The sequence below is a fragment of the Macrobrachium rosenbergii genome, chromosome 54 (assembly GCF_040412425.1).
Source record: "Macrobrachium rosenbergii isolate ZJJX-2024 chromosome 54, ASM4041242v1, whole genome shotgun sequence".
NCBI classification, from domain to species: domain Eukaryota; kingdom Metazoa; phylum Arthropoda; class Malacostraca; order Decapoda; family Palaemonidae; genus Macrobrachium; species Macrobrachium rosenbergii.
The window spans coordinates 3,132,773-3,150,003 of NC_089794.1; the positions used below are offsets into that span (position 1 = coordinate 3,132,773).

The 17,231-nt window shown below is 37.7% G+C and overlaps 1 protein-coding gene across 1 annotated transcript in view; it reads right to left on the reverse strand.

The window, feature by feature from the left end:
* Positions 1-3,070: 3,070 nt before the first annotated feature.
* The window catches only part of Trmt61 (tRNA methyltransferase 61), an 82,800-nt gene continuing 68,639 nt past the window's right edge, over positions 3,071-17,231 (reverse strand). Inside the window, exon 7 of the mRNA XM_067097327.1 lies at positions 3,071-3,592. Within this exon, the coding sequence (XP_066953428.1) occupies positions 3,218-3,592 (375 nt within the window). The 3' untranslated portion in view covers positions 3,071-3,217. The remainder of the gene's footprint in view (positions 3,593-17,231) is intronic.

Here is a 17,231-nt window from a genome sequence, read left to right on the forward strand (position 1 = left end):
CACGCAGAAGCAGAACGAGGTGCCAGTTTGTTTGATGATGTGGGGATGAGTTATTTTTGCAGAGTGCTAAAACATCGCAGAAGCAAGTGTCACTCGATAGGTATTTTACAGTAAAAAAAAGAAGTGATTCGGGCAAATCGAGTGTAAGCAAAAGCAAATGGGCGAAACATAGTGAAAAAGAAAAATCAACCGAGCCCAGTCCCAGTGGCACATCTGGGAAGCCAGTGGGAAGCGAACCCCCGTCTCTCACCCGATAACCCACCACCATCCCTCCCTCACCTCTCTTGAGGTAAGATTCTCTTTCAATTTTTTATTGTTACTGTATTGCATTTGATTGTTTTTATATTGTATAATTGTTAAATTTATTTTTATTTTTTTACATGAATTGTTACTGCTTTTACGTAAATACAGTACAGTAATGTTTTTACTGTCTCTTCTCTTTCCCTCCTTAACTAAACGCTCCATCCCTTATCTCAAGTAAGCTGTGCATCACCGCAGTGACGTAATTTTGCTCATCTTTTCTGTTAAATTTTATAGTGAAATGCTTTATTCTTTTATTTATTTTACTGAATATGGTTATCACAAACAATATATTGTGCATGCGCTTAAAATAATTGTATTGAAGTGGGTACAAAGGGTTGATATGGGGGACATTCTTGAGTGCAAGACGAATTAATTGAATTCCCATTATTCTTTATGGGAATATTGAGATTGATATACGTATGCTGAGGAGCCTCAAGACCACCTGGAATGCTGTAGAAGCAGTCAGTTCCATTGTAGCCAACTCTTGGTGCGTAAAGGAGGTGCCCTCTGCCCGGATTTGGTCTAAAGACAGACCTGGGCCTAAGCGAACTAGGTCCAGATCCACCTGCCTTGACTGTAACACAACATTAGGAGTTACATAAAAATGTCTATGTCATGGGAGCTGAGGAGGAAGCAACTTAAATAACCTGCTAGACCGAAACGAGTTGTCCAGTCCAGAGGCGAGAGAATTCACTTGGGCCCCACAAGGGCTTCGAGACCTGAAGGATAATCTGAACAGTCTCTTCTGTTAAATCGTTGTACCCACGAAGGGGTTCCACCACTTCTGCATACATATTTAGAAGTTGTGTGCATTGAGAGGGAGAGGACCTTCTGCTTCCAGGACACGAGATTCTCGATCTGGCCTGTCAACCAAATCAATGGCATCCAGTGCATCATTATTCACTACTGGAGCATGAGAACGGTCTGGGCATAACACTTTGGGTTATATTGTTCTAATAAATGGGAAGGTACTCTGCCTTGATAGCGGTCCCAGCCACAAGAACGAAAGCATGGACTATGAGTTAAAGGAGAGGACGGCAGTGGTTGGTTCCACGACCATAAAGGACTCTCGTTATGTAAAGACTGGTCACAGCCACGCGAATGAGACCGTGGACTACTTGTTCCAAACACTAGAATGTTCCCTCAGGTGTGATGTCAACTTCCTTATGGCCGCCTTGTCGTCTTTCTTAATGGCCATGTCTTAACTCTCGTTTCTTGAAGAGGACGAGGGGAAGAAGGTGAAATGACTGCAAGTTCTTGAGGAGGAGCCTGATCCGTAGATCTATGGCTCTTAGAGGAGACTTCTTTTGCAGAGTACCTTGCTGCACAAGAATCAGGAACTAAGGTAGAAGATGTATGACTGTGAACCTTGACAGACACATGGCCATCAGTAGCGGCATGTGACCAGGGAGAGCCAGCTGGAGACGAACCAGGAACGATGCGAATGTGACTGACCAACCAAGAATCAACTGTAGGAGATGGACAGTTGGCCTTGCCCTTAGACGAAGGGGAAAAGGAGCAGGAATCCAAAAAGGGCCTGTGGATCTTCTTGTGAGGCATGGCCAAGAAGTCCTTCTTCCTCCAATGCCTTCGTGGGATGGAATGAACACATGACGAAGAAGATAACTGAGAAGAAGAAGACGAGGAAGACAGAGATCTATGATGTCTCTCCTTAGATTTCTTCATATTGGAGCAGCTGAATTTCTTCAGAAGTACACCTTAGACTCTCTCCAAAATGGCTTGAACATGGGAGTCAGGAGGGGAAGACGCAGAAGGCCCAGGAACAGAAACCTACGGTAGGGGCACAGCCGGTGAAGGGACGGTGTAGGCCAAGGAAGTCACGGCCGTAGACACGCAAGCAGAAGTCACAGACACCATAACTGTAGAGAGTGACATGGAGGCAGACACTGGGAAACAGGAAGACAAGTGGTAGGACAGAAGGCCCTCAAGGTGGGCCTCCCCTGGTAGACCTAGTGAAGACCAGCACTCGGTTAGCTTCTCTGCATTCATCCCTGAAACGACAGGACAAAGGGAAGCTGCTTCCGTCCTCCCTGCCAAAAGAACAGAGGCTGAATCAATCACAAGATCTCCCAAACCCTTCCTCAAACTATCTAGAGACTAAGCTATAGAAGAACGAAAAGGAGTAAAATCTTCCTGAGAAGAAGATGCAACGAGAGGCAAATCTGGTGAAGGAGAGAAAAAACAAGAAGGAATGGCAGCATCCGGTGCCATTGGAGGCACAAAGCCCTTCCATGACAGAATAGCCGATTTCCTCTTGTATTTCTTCTTACCAAAATACTTCATTGCTCGGGAGACCAATCATGACACTCTGAACAGGTGTTATTTACATTGCAATCATTTGATCTGCATCTACTACAAGTCAAATGAGGATCAGTATCGAGAGAAGCTAGATAACGAAAGCATGGGCTGTTACCTACCCCAGGACATTTCCTGTAAGACAAAGACTTTTTAGACGTTTCATGGGCTTGCATCTCGAATGCACATGCACACTGATAATCACAATATATCACATTGACACAAACAAAACAGAATGAAAAAACCAGAACATCAAGGTGAATAAAGAACAGGAAGTGCATAAAAAACCAGCTTCTATGCTAAAAAGGGCAGCTCTGATACAACCTTGATCTATTTTTAACCGGATCCAGCTGCACTTTGAGATTTTTCCCATATGTAAAGACCTACAGTTTGTTCCATTTATGAACAACTATACATTAAACACTCTAGGATAAATGATGACCTTTTCATATGAATAATTTATAGTACAGTATATTTGAAATCTTAACCTAAATTTCTTTATCATTATACATAAATATAATCTGCTGTCACTGATAACAAAAGTGAGTGATACAAATTATCTTCTTAGTAATGGAAAACACTGTAGAAAAATACATTTTCAGAGTGCTTGCACCTCGGATTCATCCGATGGAGATGCATCTTCACTTAATTTGTCTTCAACCTCAGCACAATTTCTTGCTATAATGCTTCTTCTCAATCCTGGAGGCACTGTTGCAAAGGTAAGATAGCCTGTGTGACCTGGCATTTTCAAATTAGTGATACCTGATAGAAACTTTACTTCTTTGTATTTCTTTGAAAGATTTGGTCTTGCTGACACAGTGCTTTTTGCTTCATGATTTTCGTTGGAGGTTTCTTCACCCAACATCTCATCAGTTGTGCTAAATTCAGCAGACATTTCAGCATTATCTGTGACTTCGTTATCTAATTTGATTTTCTTGAATTTCTCTGTCTTCTTATCTGCTTCAAGGTCAACCTGGATAAAAATGATAATTTTCATGATAAAATTAATTATTTGGATACTTAATTATTTGGATACTTACCTACTATCAAAGTTATCCTACATCTTTGCACCGCCAGGTGCCATCGGCATTTAAAAAAAAATTCAAATTACACTTGGCTAACCAGTTAGGAATGTCTCTGTAGTCACCTGTTTTCCCACTAGGCGGTGTTGGAATATAAACAATGGAGTCAGAATTCTTCATGATCACCCTCTTATGTGGGGAGGCTGGGTGGGTTTCCACTTTAACACTAGGTAAGTATCCAAATAATTAATTTTATCATGAAAATTATCATTATTTGGAATGAATCTTACTTACTGTTAAAGTCAGCTGACTACCACATTGAATGAAAATGGTGGATTAGCGCAGCCAGAGAAACAACGTTCAGCCAAGTGAACTAAAAGCTTTTAACGGGAAGAAAAAGCTTCTCAACATTCCTGACTGTTGTGTGATCCTTACTGGCAAGTGCTGTAGCCAGACGTTGGAACCACAACAGGGTGTAAGCCCTCGTAGCGAGACTTGTCAGAGGATCCTTACAGGGAAAAACGGACTCTACTTTCAAGAGTACTAGTGATTTCTGTGCATGGGTTGAAAGCCAATAACCAACACTCCAAAACTAAAACAAGACATTACCACCTTCACATATGAAGGTATGCTCCTATGCACCAATGTGCACCTTCGTGCTCCCAAAATTCAAAAGCGGGATTTCCTAACACCTAACGATAAGATAGAAAGCACGGTTACTATCATATTTAGTTCAAGAGAAAGTGTCTCGATCATAACAAAATGAATAAGGGCTTTATACCTCATGTACAAAACACAGTTGTGAGCACACTACACTGTTCGTGTAGGAGCCGAGCTATTAAGCACTATAGGCAGTCCCTGCTTAACGGCGGCATCAGTTAATGACATTTCGGTGTTATGGTGCTTGGCTAGCGACGTCGTTAACCAGATTTTCAGCGCCGATCTCCGATTAATGGCACCGTTAAGTGAGCTCTTCAGTGCCGCTCTCCAGTTAACAGCGCCGTTAAGTGGAGGATTTCGGCACTGATCTCTGGTTAACGGCCCTGATATCCAATTAAAGGTACCATTAAGCAGGGTTTTCGGCGCTATTATTGCCAATTTTTGGTTAGCGGAACTCAGCCGGGGACTGCCTGTAAACAGCTTCCTAGCTTGCCCTTGAGACTGTTCGTCTATTCCCAAAACCTCTGCTTCCATGATAATGCACTTTAACATAATCCACGTTACCTTCTTATTTGTTTTAACAAGAGCCGAGGCAGAAGTAAACTAAAGGACACCGGTTAATGGATTCACGTTCAGCAAAAGGATGCAAAAAAAGAACCACGCAAGCTATGCACTGCTTAAATACTAAGGAGAAACAGCCAAAAACATGGCTGGAACTCCTTAAGTCTATAATAAATGGAGGAACTGAGACAGAAGAGGTGACAACACCAGAACGTTAGCAATGACGCCATGGAATGCAGGGAGACAGAACTGCACGGAGTGAACGGGTACTCAAGTGGAGAAGGATAGGATTTTTGTATGACATCACAGCATAACCTTGACGACAGTGGGTGCCATCTGCACAGGTGGGGAAGTTAGAGGTTTCTTGCATGGCGTCACCACATAACAGGATCTCTAGTGGAACAGGTGCTGGACATCAAACAAATGCCAAGATAAAAAAAAACTAACCACTGTTATTGATACATAAGTCTAACAGGGGAGTGCCTTCTAGATTTAAGGATTGCTTCCTTAGCCATTCTAGAAAAGCCTTTAGTTCATAACCAACAACTGCCAATCTCTATGTGGGTAGATGAAGCATGTGGAGGTTTGAAGGAATCTTCTCAAAAGACTGAGTGAAAAAATTTGTCTGAGGGTAAGACAAGGAACATCTACCGTCTGGAAAAAAGTTAAGGGAACTAACCCTCTGGGGCCATGAATGAGCTATGAAAACCATCACTGTGATCTGCAAACCTCACAACTTGAGTATTTCCTCAAACTGCACACAAAGGAAAAGCATAAGGGTCTAGAAAAGACCATTCTTGAAGGAAGGCATGAAGGGCAGTAAACTGGTAGAGCAGTGTTTTGGGCAGTCATGAACAGAAGGGTGTTTGGGTCTACCCAGAGGTTCCACAACTTCTGGCAAGCCTGAGGAAGAGGAGACTATCTGACTGGAGACTTTGCCTTTTTCTACTGAATTGGTCTTCAATAACAAGAGATTTTTCCTAGGACAAAACGAGGTACAGTATTAACCCAATTTTATGAGCTTCACTTTTTCACCCAATTTTATGGGCTTCACTTTTTCACGCTTCATTTTATAACGGATTTTAGTGGAACATATCTTTCACTCTGCTGCGGGAACTTTCACCAATTTGCGAATTTTTTCTATGGACTGTAGCTCTAAAATTATCACCAATTCACTTCTTTTCTTAGAGCTACACTGTGTATTCACTGATTACAGTAAACCCCCTGTATTCGCGTTCTCATGATTCGCGGACTCACGCATTCGCGGGTTTCTCTGTGGAACATATCTAGCCATTATTCACGGAAAATTCGCCCATTCGCAGTATTTTTCACTGAGAAATATTCACTAATTACTGTATTTTCATATAATTTTCATGAATAAATGCACTTTTTGTGATAAAACTATTAAAATACTTAAGTATGTGCATTTTTACAGGGTTTTTCTGTGTTTAAACTAGCAAAATGGGCAGTTCTAAGTGTTTTAGAGGGGTTTTAAGTATTCGCGGATTTTAGCTATTTGCGGGGATGTGTGGGACGCATCCCCCGCGAATACTGGGAGTTCACTGTACTATATTTTTTCATTAATTGATATGTATACTGAATTGATATTTTGCTGTTTTTTTCATTAAAGGATATGTGAGAGAGAGAGAGAGAGAGAGAGAGAGAGAGAGAGAGAGAGAGAGAGAGAGAGAGAGAGAGAGAGAACGAGAAATTTCATTGATATTTTGCTTTTTTTTCATTATAGGACTTGTATACTAAGGGAGAGAGAGAGAGAGAGAGAGAGAGAGACAACTGAAGTGTTTATACAGTACATCTAAGCAAAGTTACTTGCTGGGGACGAGACTTCACAGGCACGGTTAAACTACGTCTGGGAGGAGAGTCAGAATGTTGGTTTTGTGTTGCCTACATATGAAATTCAGATTTTAAATATTTTTACAGTGATTAGAGATGAAACATCAACAGTGATAAATATTCTCTTGTGTAGTGTTATAATATGTGAGATAATCATAGTCAACTAAACTTGTAAGGAAATATGGTACAATAAATCAGACAAAGCAAAAAATATGGCAACACTACCTACGTCGATCTAGTACATAGTGAACTTGCTGGGTTTGTTTATTTCATGTTTTTTTTATGTTTATGGTATGGTAATTGTATATTTCATTAAAGGATATGTACAGTACAGTACTGATATACTGAGAGAGAGAGAGAGAGAGAGAGAGAGAGAGAGAGAGAGAGAGAGAGAGAGAGAGAGAGAGAGAGAGAGAGAGAGAGAGAGAGAGAGAACTGAGACTCTGTTGTCAGAGAATTTGCTAGTGGAGGTTTTGAGCTGCCTACATATGAAATTTGTATTTTCAATATTTTATGGTGATCAGATCAATACAGTATAAATGGATTCTTACGTGAAATAATGTTTTACTGATATTTTGCTGTTAATGACAGTTGCTGTTAATGACAGAACAAGAATTTTTTAATAAATTTATGGGAGATGGTAAGGGCTAACCACAAAATGACATAAATCCAGAACTTACTATACTAAATCATTTTTGTATCATAAATGTATTTGCACGTAATCACGAAAATACTAACATGACGTAACAAACCTAGCATTCTTTTTGGAGGAACATGTCCCATTGTTCTAAACTACCCACGTATTTTAGATCTGCTCTATACAGTACAGTAGTACCATCCTAAAATATGTACTATACAGTAAATACCATTTCAAAATCATCTCACAACACAGCAAAATATAATAAAATGTAGGTATATTACGTGCAGTACAACAGACGATGCACAACGCTACGTTAGGCAAAGCGTGCGTGTCTGAATTATAGGGGATACTTAAGAATAACAGTTGTAGGCAGGTAGGTAATGTTGTAAGATGACTTTGAAATGATATTGGGGTGTTCTGAGATAATAGCTTGAGGTATATTTTTGTTTGAACTGTTAAGTTGGGCGATGAACTGTTAAAATACGCAGTTATACGCATTTTAGGAGGTACTGTATATGCACTTAAGAGTAACAGTTATAGAAGGGCAATATATGCTGACTTTGGGTATTTTGGGATGATGGTTTAGGGTGTATTTTTATGTGATATGATATTAAATTGTTTTAGTATAATAACTTAAAGGTACATTAAATTAGGCAGTGAACTGTGAAAATAGGCACTTATAAGCATTTTAGTTTAAAGGGTACAGGGTATTTGGCAGTTGTAAGCCAGTTATAAACAATTTTTAGAGGGGATTTTGCATTTCTGAGGTGGGTTCTGGAACCTATCTCCGTGTAAAAGTGGGGGAGCACTGTAATGAAATGACATTGCTGGACTCTGTCCAAAGGATAAGGAAGTTTCTTTGCTAGTCTAAACAATTCTCTTGAACTGTGTCCTCTTTTCATCTTATGTAAGAATCAAGACTTGCATAAGATCATTCTCAACTGCCAAGAGCCATAGGGAGTTTACCTTCCAACCCATCGACATCAAGTGCTTCTCAGAATGGCACGCCAATCTGCCTTAGAGACACATTAGGACACAGAATAAAGGTTCTTGAGGACTACAGGCCAACCCATTACAGATCTCAAAAGTGGTAGAAAGCTGGCAATGTATCTCTCTGTTGGAAAACCCCCAACAAGAGAGAGCTGATCTTCATCCCCAGATAAGCAAGTGACTTGGTCAGAAAAGCATAATTAGTTGACACAGAACAAAAAACCGTTCATGAGGTTTTGACAAAATACACTTCTTCACCCACAAGATCATCATAATCCCTTCGGTGAGAACAAACCAGTCATCCAAACAAGAGAGATCTACAATAAGCTGATTCAAGCAGATGACTCCATACTGCTAAAACCTCAACTCACAAGAGAATACTGTACTTTACTTTGACTGAAGGTGTACCAGGAAGTGGAAGTAAATGTCCTAAATGTTGACAGAAATTACCTTTTGCCTTTCTGAAAGACTGCCAGGAGCAAACTGAAAGACTCATCAAAAAGGGAGCCATATGAAGAAACTTGTTGAGGCATGAAATGTCCATAGCTCGATGGCCTCGTTGCATAACAACTGTCTAATCTATCTTTCCAAAATCTGAACTTCTCAGTATGAAGAGTGTGGTGAGAAGGATATCAGGAAGATGATATGGGTAAAAGAAATAAACAAAGGGTACAAGCTATCCTTCCCTGAGAACCATCACTACCAAAGGTTCCACTAGATGCTATGCCAGGCACTTCTTAAAGTCTGCACATGGCCTTGAGAGTAGTTTGGAAATTCTGCAAGGAACTGACATGCAAAAAGGCTGTAGAATTTAATATCCTGATTTGAGGTATTTAGGTGATAACCTTAAACAATTAGGGGTCATAAAACTCTGCATCTTCAGGACTAATATTTAACTGTTATCAATATCATTAAATGTACTAAATGGTGGCAGAGGTGTAGAATGTAATATCTGTTATAGATTAATATATCCACCCTTACATCCTAAAGGTTGGCCATGAAATCTGAAAATATTTTCTATATATACTGTCGTATCGGTATTAATTGCTAACCCCACCGCAAAATCGAATCATCGTAAGGCGAACTGTGGTATCTCAAGAACTACATGTACAGTATATATAAATATATATTACTCTTGCAGTAATCAAGATGTAGTGCTAAGAACAAAATACTGGAGTGAAAAGTACTTACGCTTCACAATAAGATCTAAGTACCTTACCTGTTAAGAGGCAACTTAGGCTATATCATACGTAAGTACTAAATCAGCTCTAAGCCAGTTCAAAGCTGGAAAAGATGCAGTGTCATCCCTCTAGTATTTTCGATACTACAAGCAGTTCCCGTTATCAGCGGGCTTGGTTATTAGCAGGCTCAATTATCAGCAGGCTCAGTTATTAGCGATCCGGTTTTTCTGGGCTTGCCTAGCGACGAAAATCTGCAATTTTCGGCACCAATATGCGCTGATTTCCGCTTGTCGGCACCAATAATCGCATAGTGGCACTAATCGATAGCTAACAGAGGCGCCGATAAGTGCCGAAAATCACCGAAAAAGCCCCAAAAATCACCGGTGTCGATAAGTGCCGAAAATCACAGATTTTCAGTTATTGGCAATTTTTGCTTATCATCACGCCGCCAGAACGGAACTCCCGCCGATAACCGGGGACTGTCCGTACACAAAACTCCATCATCTCATCAGATCACTCGTTATCTTGACAAGAAACCAGGCTCATGCCTCAGCTAGCTAACACAGGCTACATGGTCATCTGCAAAACTGAAACTGTTTCCACAAACTCTTCCTATACAGCCTAATGGTTTCATCTAAGCTTGTTGCAGCTGACATAATGCAAAAAAACAGAAAACAAGTACAATACCATACACGAGAAATTTAGCTAGAAATCATCAAAATACTGTGCTGTAAAACAATGCCGATTCTCACATCTATAGAAGCAGATGGCAAGAAGAATTCTGACTCAAGTGTTTACATTCGTACACAACCTGGTGGGAAAACAGGTGACTACAGAAACAGTCCTAACGGGTTAGCCAAGCTTAATTTGAATTTTTTTAAATGCCGATGGCACCTGATGGCACAAAGATGTAAGCTAACTTTAACAGTAGGTAAGATTCATTCCAAATAATAATAAACAAATTAGAGGTGCTGGCAAACATCAAGAATGTCAATAAACCTATGAGAAACACAATGTTTCTGATGAAAAAATTGGAGGCATATAAGCAAATGGAGATGTAATAAAGATATGGCAGCAACAATTCTAATGCCAGGAACATTCAGCACCAGTGACAGATAAACAATAACAAATAACTATATAAGTCACACAAACATTGTGAACTAAAAGACACAGGCCCTTCTTTCTCCTAATATGATAAAACAGATCATTGTGACAAATACCTTCAGCACACAACTCTTCCCATTGATCTATTTCTCCACTGCCTTTATTAACAAAATTAATATTTTACTTTCTTATTCAAGTGACAAAACATTTATGCAAGATTAAGAGCTGGATCTTTTTTGTCAGTCATATTTTCTGATATTATCAGTGAAGTGATTTTGCAAAAGTAATGAGTTACATTTTGAGATTCTGATATGGTTCATCCAAAAGTTGTTTTTACATAACATGACAACTGAAGCAAGGTAATGTTAAAGAAGTTGGACAGCTGGATAAGAAAAAAGCAACTGGAATTAATGAAAAATAAAATGCAGAAAACAATGCATTCTAAAAGAAAAGGAAGCCACAACTAATATTCAGTATCACTTACAGTGTGCCATGCCATGCACACTTTAAATAGTAGCCCTCAACAGGAATTTCCACTACAGACCAAGAGATGATTTTACTGAGCAAGAAGTATTTTTTAATTTCAAAATATCATCATCAGACATGCTATATATATTAATAAGAGAAAAATATATGCGTAATAGCCCAACAGTACATGATCATCTCTTTGCACCTTAATGAAACAATACTTCTGGTAACTTAATCTCAATTACCATAATGAATCTTTTACTTCCTAGAACCCATAAATATTTGTATGAACACAAATAACAAATAAAATTATCCTAGACAGCAAGCCATAAGAGGCAGGGAACATAGAAAGAAGAATATTTTGCTTAACAGTATCATGCTTTGCAGTAGTATCCACATACCATTTATTAATCCAGAAATTGAAAGGTAAATTTCATTTACTTTCAGACTGTAAAATTCTTGTCTCAACACTTTTTTTGTGTGTAACCTACCTTCTTGGGAAGCTATGCCTATCTGAACCCCTTCACCTCAAAATATTGGCATCAGTGACTGCTACACTTGCAATGCCAGATAACATACTAGGAATCAATAACAAAAACATTGTTCATTTTAATGACTTCAAAGTCAATTAAAAAGAAGTTCCAAGGATCCTCAGATAATTGGCTTCTTGGCACTATAACCTATATAGTCTAAAAACTGCAGCTAAATTAATGGTAAATAAAAATATCTCATCATCAATAGAATGACTACACTTATGATATTGGCATTAGACTTGCACTATTCTATTCAGCAAACAAAGGCACTGACAAGAATCATTTTCAAAGGCATGACTACAGAATGCTAAAATTCATTCTATCGTCATGCCTTTGAAAATTTCTCTTGTCAGTGCCTTTGTTTGCTGAATAGAGTAGTGCAAGTCTTATGCCAACATCATAAGTCTCGTCATTCTACTGATGAGATATTTTTATTCATGACAAGGTTTGGTGGGAAGATCACTTCCTGAATGACAAAGTGGCTGAGAGATGTGATGTCTAGAGGCTGGAAAGTAAACAGACCCCTCAAAGACTGAGATGGTCTAGACATATCATGAAAAGGGAAGAGAACATAGTCGATATAGAAGCAGAATGAAAAAGACTAGTACAAGGGCTAAGAAACTCAAGCAGAGATGGCACAGTTGAAGACCTAGAACAGATGGAAATTCCAGCAAAATGTGCATGTGAACAAAATGATAAAACAGATGGAAATTCCAGCAAAAGGTGTGTGTGACAAAATTATAAAACAGATGGAAATTCCAGCAAAATGTGCATGTGAACAAAATGATAAAACAGATGGAAATTCCAGCAAAAGGTGCATATGACAAAATGATAAAACAGATGGAAATTCCAGCAAAATGTGCATGTGAACAAAATGATAAAACAGATGGAAATTCCAGCAAAATGTGCATGTGAACAAAATGATAAAACAGATGGAAATTCCAGCAAAAGGTGCGTGTGACAAAATGATAAAACAGATGGAAATTCCAGCAAAATGTGCATGTGAACAAAATGATAAAACAGATGGAAATTCCAGCAAAATGTGCATGTGAACAAAATGATAAAACAGATGGAAATTCCAGCAAAAGGTGTGTGTGACAAAATGATAAAACAGATGGAAATTCCAAAATTACAAAATAAAAACAGATGGAAATTCCAGCAAAATGTGCATGTGAACAAATGATAAAACAGATGGAAATTCCAGCAAAAGGTGCGTGTGACAAAATGATAAAACAGATGGAAATTCCAGCAAAATGTGCATGTGAACAAAATGATAAAACAGATGGAAATTCCAGCAAAATGTGCATGTGAACAAAATGATAAAACAGATGGAAATTCCAGCAAAATGTGCATGTAAACAAAATGATAAAACAGATGGAAATTCCTGCAAGATGTGCATATGACAAAATGATAAAATAGATGGCAATTCCAGCAAAATGTGCATGTGACAAAATGATAAAACAGATGGAAATTCCAGCAACATGTGCATGTGACAAAATGATAAAACAGATGGAAATTCCAGCAAAATGTGCATGTGACAAAATGATAAAACAGATGGAAATTCCAGCAAAATGATGCATGTGACAAAATGATAAAACAGATGGAAATTCCAGCAAAATGTGCATGTGACAAAATGATAAAACAGATGGAAATTCCAGCAAAATGTGCATATGAAAAAAATGATAAAACAGATGGAAATTCCAGCAACATGTGCATGTGACAAAATGATAAAATAGATGGCAATTCCAGCAAAATGTGCATGTGACAAAATGATAAAACAGATGGAAAATCCAGCAAAATGTGCATGAGACAAAATGATAAAACAGATGGAAAATCCAGCAACATGTGCATGAGACAAAATGATAAAACAGATGGAAATTCCAGCAACATGTGCATGAGACAAAATGATAAAACAGATGGAAATTCCAGCAAAAATGTGCATGTGAACAAAATGATAAAACAGATGGAAATTCCAGCAAAAGGTGCATGTGAAAAATGATAAAACAGATGGAAATTCCAGCAAAATGTGCATGTGAACAAAATGATAAAACAGATGGAAATTCCAGCAAAATGTGCATGTGAACAAAATGATAAAACAGATGGAAATTCCAGCAAAAGGTGCGTGTGACAAAATGATAAAACAGATGGAAATTCCAGCAAAAGGTGCGTGTGACAAAATGATAAAACAGATGGAAATTCCAGCAAAATGTGCATGTGAACAAAATGATAAAACAGATGGAAATTCCAGCAAAAATGATAAAAGTGCGTGTGACAAAATGATAAAACAGATGGAAATTCCAGCAAAAGGTGCATGAGACAAAATGATAAAACAGATGGAAATTCCAGCAAAATGTGCATGTGAACAAAATGATAAAACAGATGGAAATTCCAGCAAAATGTGCATGTGAACAAAATGATAAAACAGATGGAAATTCCAGCAAAAGGTGCATGTGACAAAATGATAAAACATGGAAATTCCAGCAAAAGGTGCATGTGAACAAAATGATAAAACAGATGGAAATTCCAGCAACATGTGCATGAGACAAAATGATAAAACAGATGGAAATTCCAGCAAAATGTGCATGTGAACAAAATGATAAAACAGATGGAAATTCCAGCAACATGTGCATGAGACAAAATGATAAAACAGATGGAAATTCCAGCAAAATGTGCATGTGAACAAAATGATAAAACAGATGGAAATTCCAGCAAAATGTGCATGTGAACAAAATTATAAAACAGATGGAAATTCCAGCAAAATGTGCATGTGAACAAAATGATAAAACAGATGGAAATTCCAGCAAAAGGTGCATGTGAACAAAATGATAAAACAGATGGAAATTCCAGCAAAAGGTGCATGTGAACAAAATGATAAAACAGATGGAAATTCCAGCAAAATGTGCATGTGAACAAAATGATAAAACAGATGGAAATTCCAGCAAAAGGTGCATGTGAACAAAATGATAAAACAGATGGAAATTCCAGCAAAAGGTGCGTGTGACAAAATGATAAAACAGATGGAAATTCCAGCAAAATGTGCATGTGAACAAAATGATAAAACAGATGGAAATTCCAGCAAAAGGTGCGTGTGACAAAATGATAAAACAGATGGAAATTCCAGCAAAAGGTGCATGTGAACAAAATGATAAAACAGATGGAAATTCCAGCAAAATGTGCATGTGAACAAAATGATAAAACAGATGGAAATTCCAGCAAAATGTGCATGTGAACAAAATGATAAAACAGATGGAAATTCCAGCAAAAGGTGCATGTGACAAAATGATAAAACAGATGGAAATTCCAGCAACATGTGCATGAGACAAAATGATAAAACAGATGGAAATTCCAGCAAAAGGTGCATGTGACAAAATGATAAAACAGATGGAAATTCCAGCAAAATGTGCATGTGACAAAATGATAAAACAGATGGAAATTCCAGCAAAAGGTGCATGTGAACAAAATGATAAAACAGATGGAAATTCCAGCAAAATGTGCATGTGAACAAAATGATAAAACAGATGGAAATTCCAGCAAAATGTGCATGTGAACAAAATGATAAAACAGATGGAAATTCCAGCAAAAGGTGCATGTGACAAAATGATAAAACAGATGGAAATTCCAGCAAAATGTGCATGTGACAAAATTATAAAACAGATGGAAATTCCAGCAAAATGTGCATGTGAACAAAATGATAAAACAGATGGAAATTCCAGCAAAAGGTGCATGTGACAAAATGATAAAACAGATGGAAATTCCAGCAAAATGTGCATGTGAACAAAATGATAAAACAGATGGAAATTCCAGCAAAAGGTGCATGTGAACAAAATGATAAAACAGATGGAAATTCCAGCAAAAGGTGCATGTGACAAAATGATAAAACAGATGGAAATTCGAGCAAAATGTGCATGTGAACAAAATGATAAAACAGATGGAAATTCCAGCAAAATGTGCATGTGAACAAAATGATAAAACAGATGGAAATTCCAGCAAAGGTGCATGTGAACAAAATTATAAAACAGATGGAAATTCCAGCAAAATGTGCATGTGAACAAAATGATAAAACAGATGGAAATTCCAGCAAAATGTGCATGTGAACAAAATGATAAAACAGATGGAAATTCCAGCAAAAGGTGCATGTGACAAAATGATAAAACAGATGGAAATTCGAGCAAAATGTGCATGTGAACAAAATTATAAAACAGATGGAAATTCCAGCAAAATGTGCATGTGAACAAAATGATAAAACAGATGGAAATTCCAGCAAAATGTGCATGTGACAAAAATGATAAAACAGATGGAAATTCCAGCAAAAGGTGCATGTGACAAAATGATAAAACAGATGGAAATTCCAGCAAAATGTGCATGTGACAAAATTATAAAACAGATGGAAATTCCAGCAAAATGTGCATGTGAAAAATGATAAAACAGATGGAAATTCCAGCAAAAGGTGCATGTGACAAAATGATAAAACAGATGGAAATTCCAGCAAAATGTGCATGTGAACAAAATGATAAAACAGATGGAAATTCAGATGGAAAATTCAGCAAAATGTGCAACAAAATGATAAAACAGATGGAAATTCCAGCAAAATGTGCATGTGAACAAAATGATAAAACAGATGGAAATTCCAGCAAAATGTGCATGTGACAAAATGATAAAACAGATGGAAATTCCAGCAAAAGGTGCATGTGACAAAATGATAAAACAGATGGAAATTCCAGCAAAAATGTGTGCATGTGAACAAAATGATAAAACAGATGGAAATTCCAGCAAAATGTGCATGTGAACAAAATGATAAAACAGATGGAAATTCCAGCAAAAGGTGCATGTGACAAAATGATAAAACAGATGGAAATTCCAGCAAAATGTGCATGAACAAAATGATAAAACAGATGGAAATTCCAGCAAAATGTGCATGTGAACAAATAAAACATAAAAAAAGATGGAAATTCCAGCAAAATGTGCATGTGAACAAAATGATAAAACAGATGGAAATTCCAGCAAAATGTGATGGAAATCCAGCATGTGAACAAAATGATAAAACAGATGGAAATTCCAGCAAAATGTGCATGTGAACAAAATGATAAAACAGATGGAAATTCCAGCAAAATGTGCATGTGAACAAAATGATAAAACAGATGGAAATTCCAGCAAAAGGTGCATGGAAATTCCAGCAAAAGGTGACAAAATGATAAAACAGATGGAAATTCCAGCAAAAGGTGCATGTGACAAAATGATAAAACAGATGGAAATTCCAGCAAAATGTGCATGTGAAAAATGATAAAACAGCAAAATGTGCATGTGAACAAAATTATAAAACAGATGGAAATTCCAGCAAAATGTGCATGTGACAAAATGATAAAACAGATGGAAATTCCAGCAAAAGGTGCATGTGACAAAATGATAAAACAGATGGAAATTCCAGCAAAATGTGCATGTGAACAAAATGATAAAACAGATGGAAATTCCAGCAAAAGGTGCATGTGAACAAAATGATAAAACAGATGGAAATTCCAGCAAAAGGTGTGTGTGACAAAATGATAAAACAGATGGAAATTCCAGCAAAATGTGCATGTGAACAAAATTATAAAACAGATGGAAA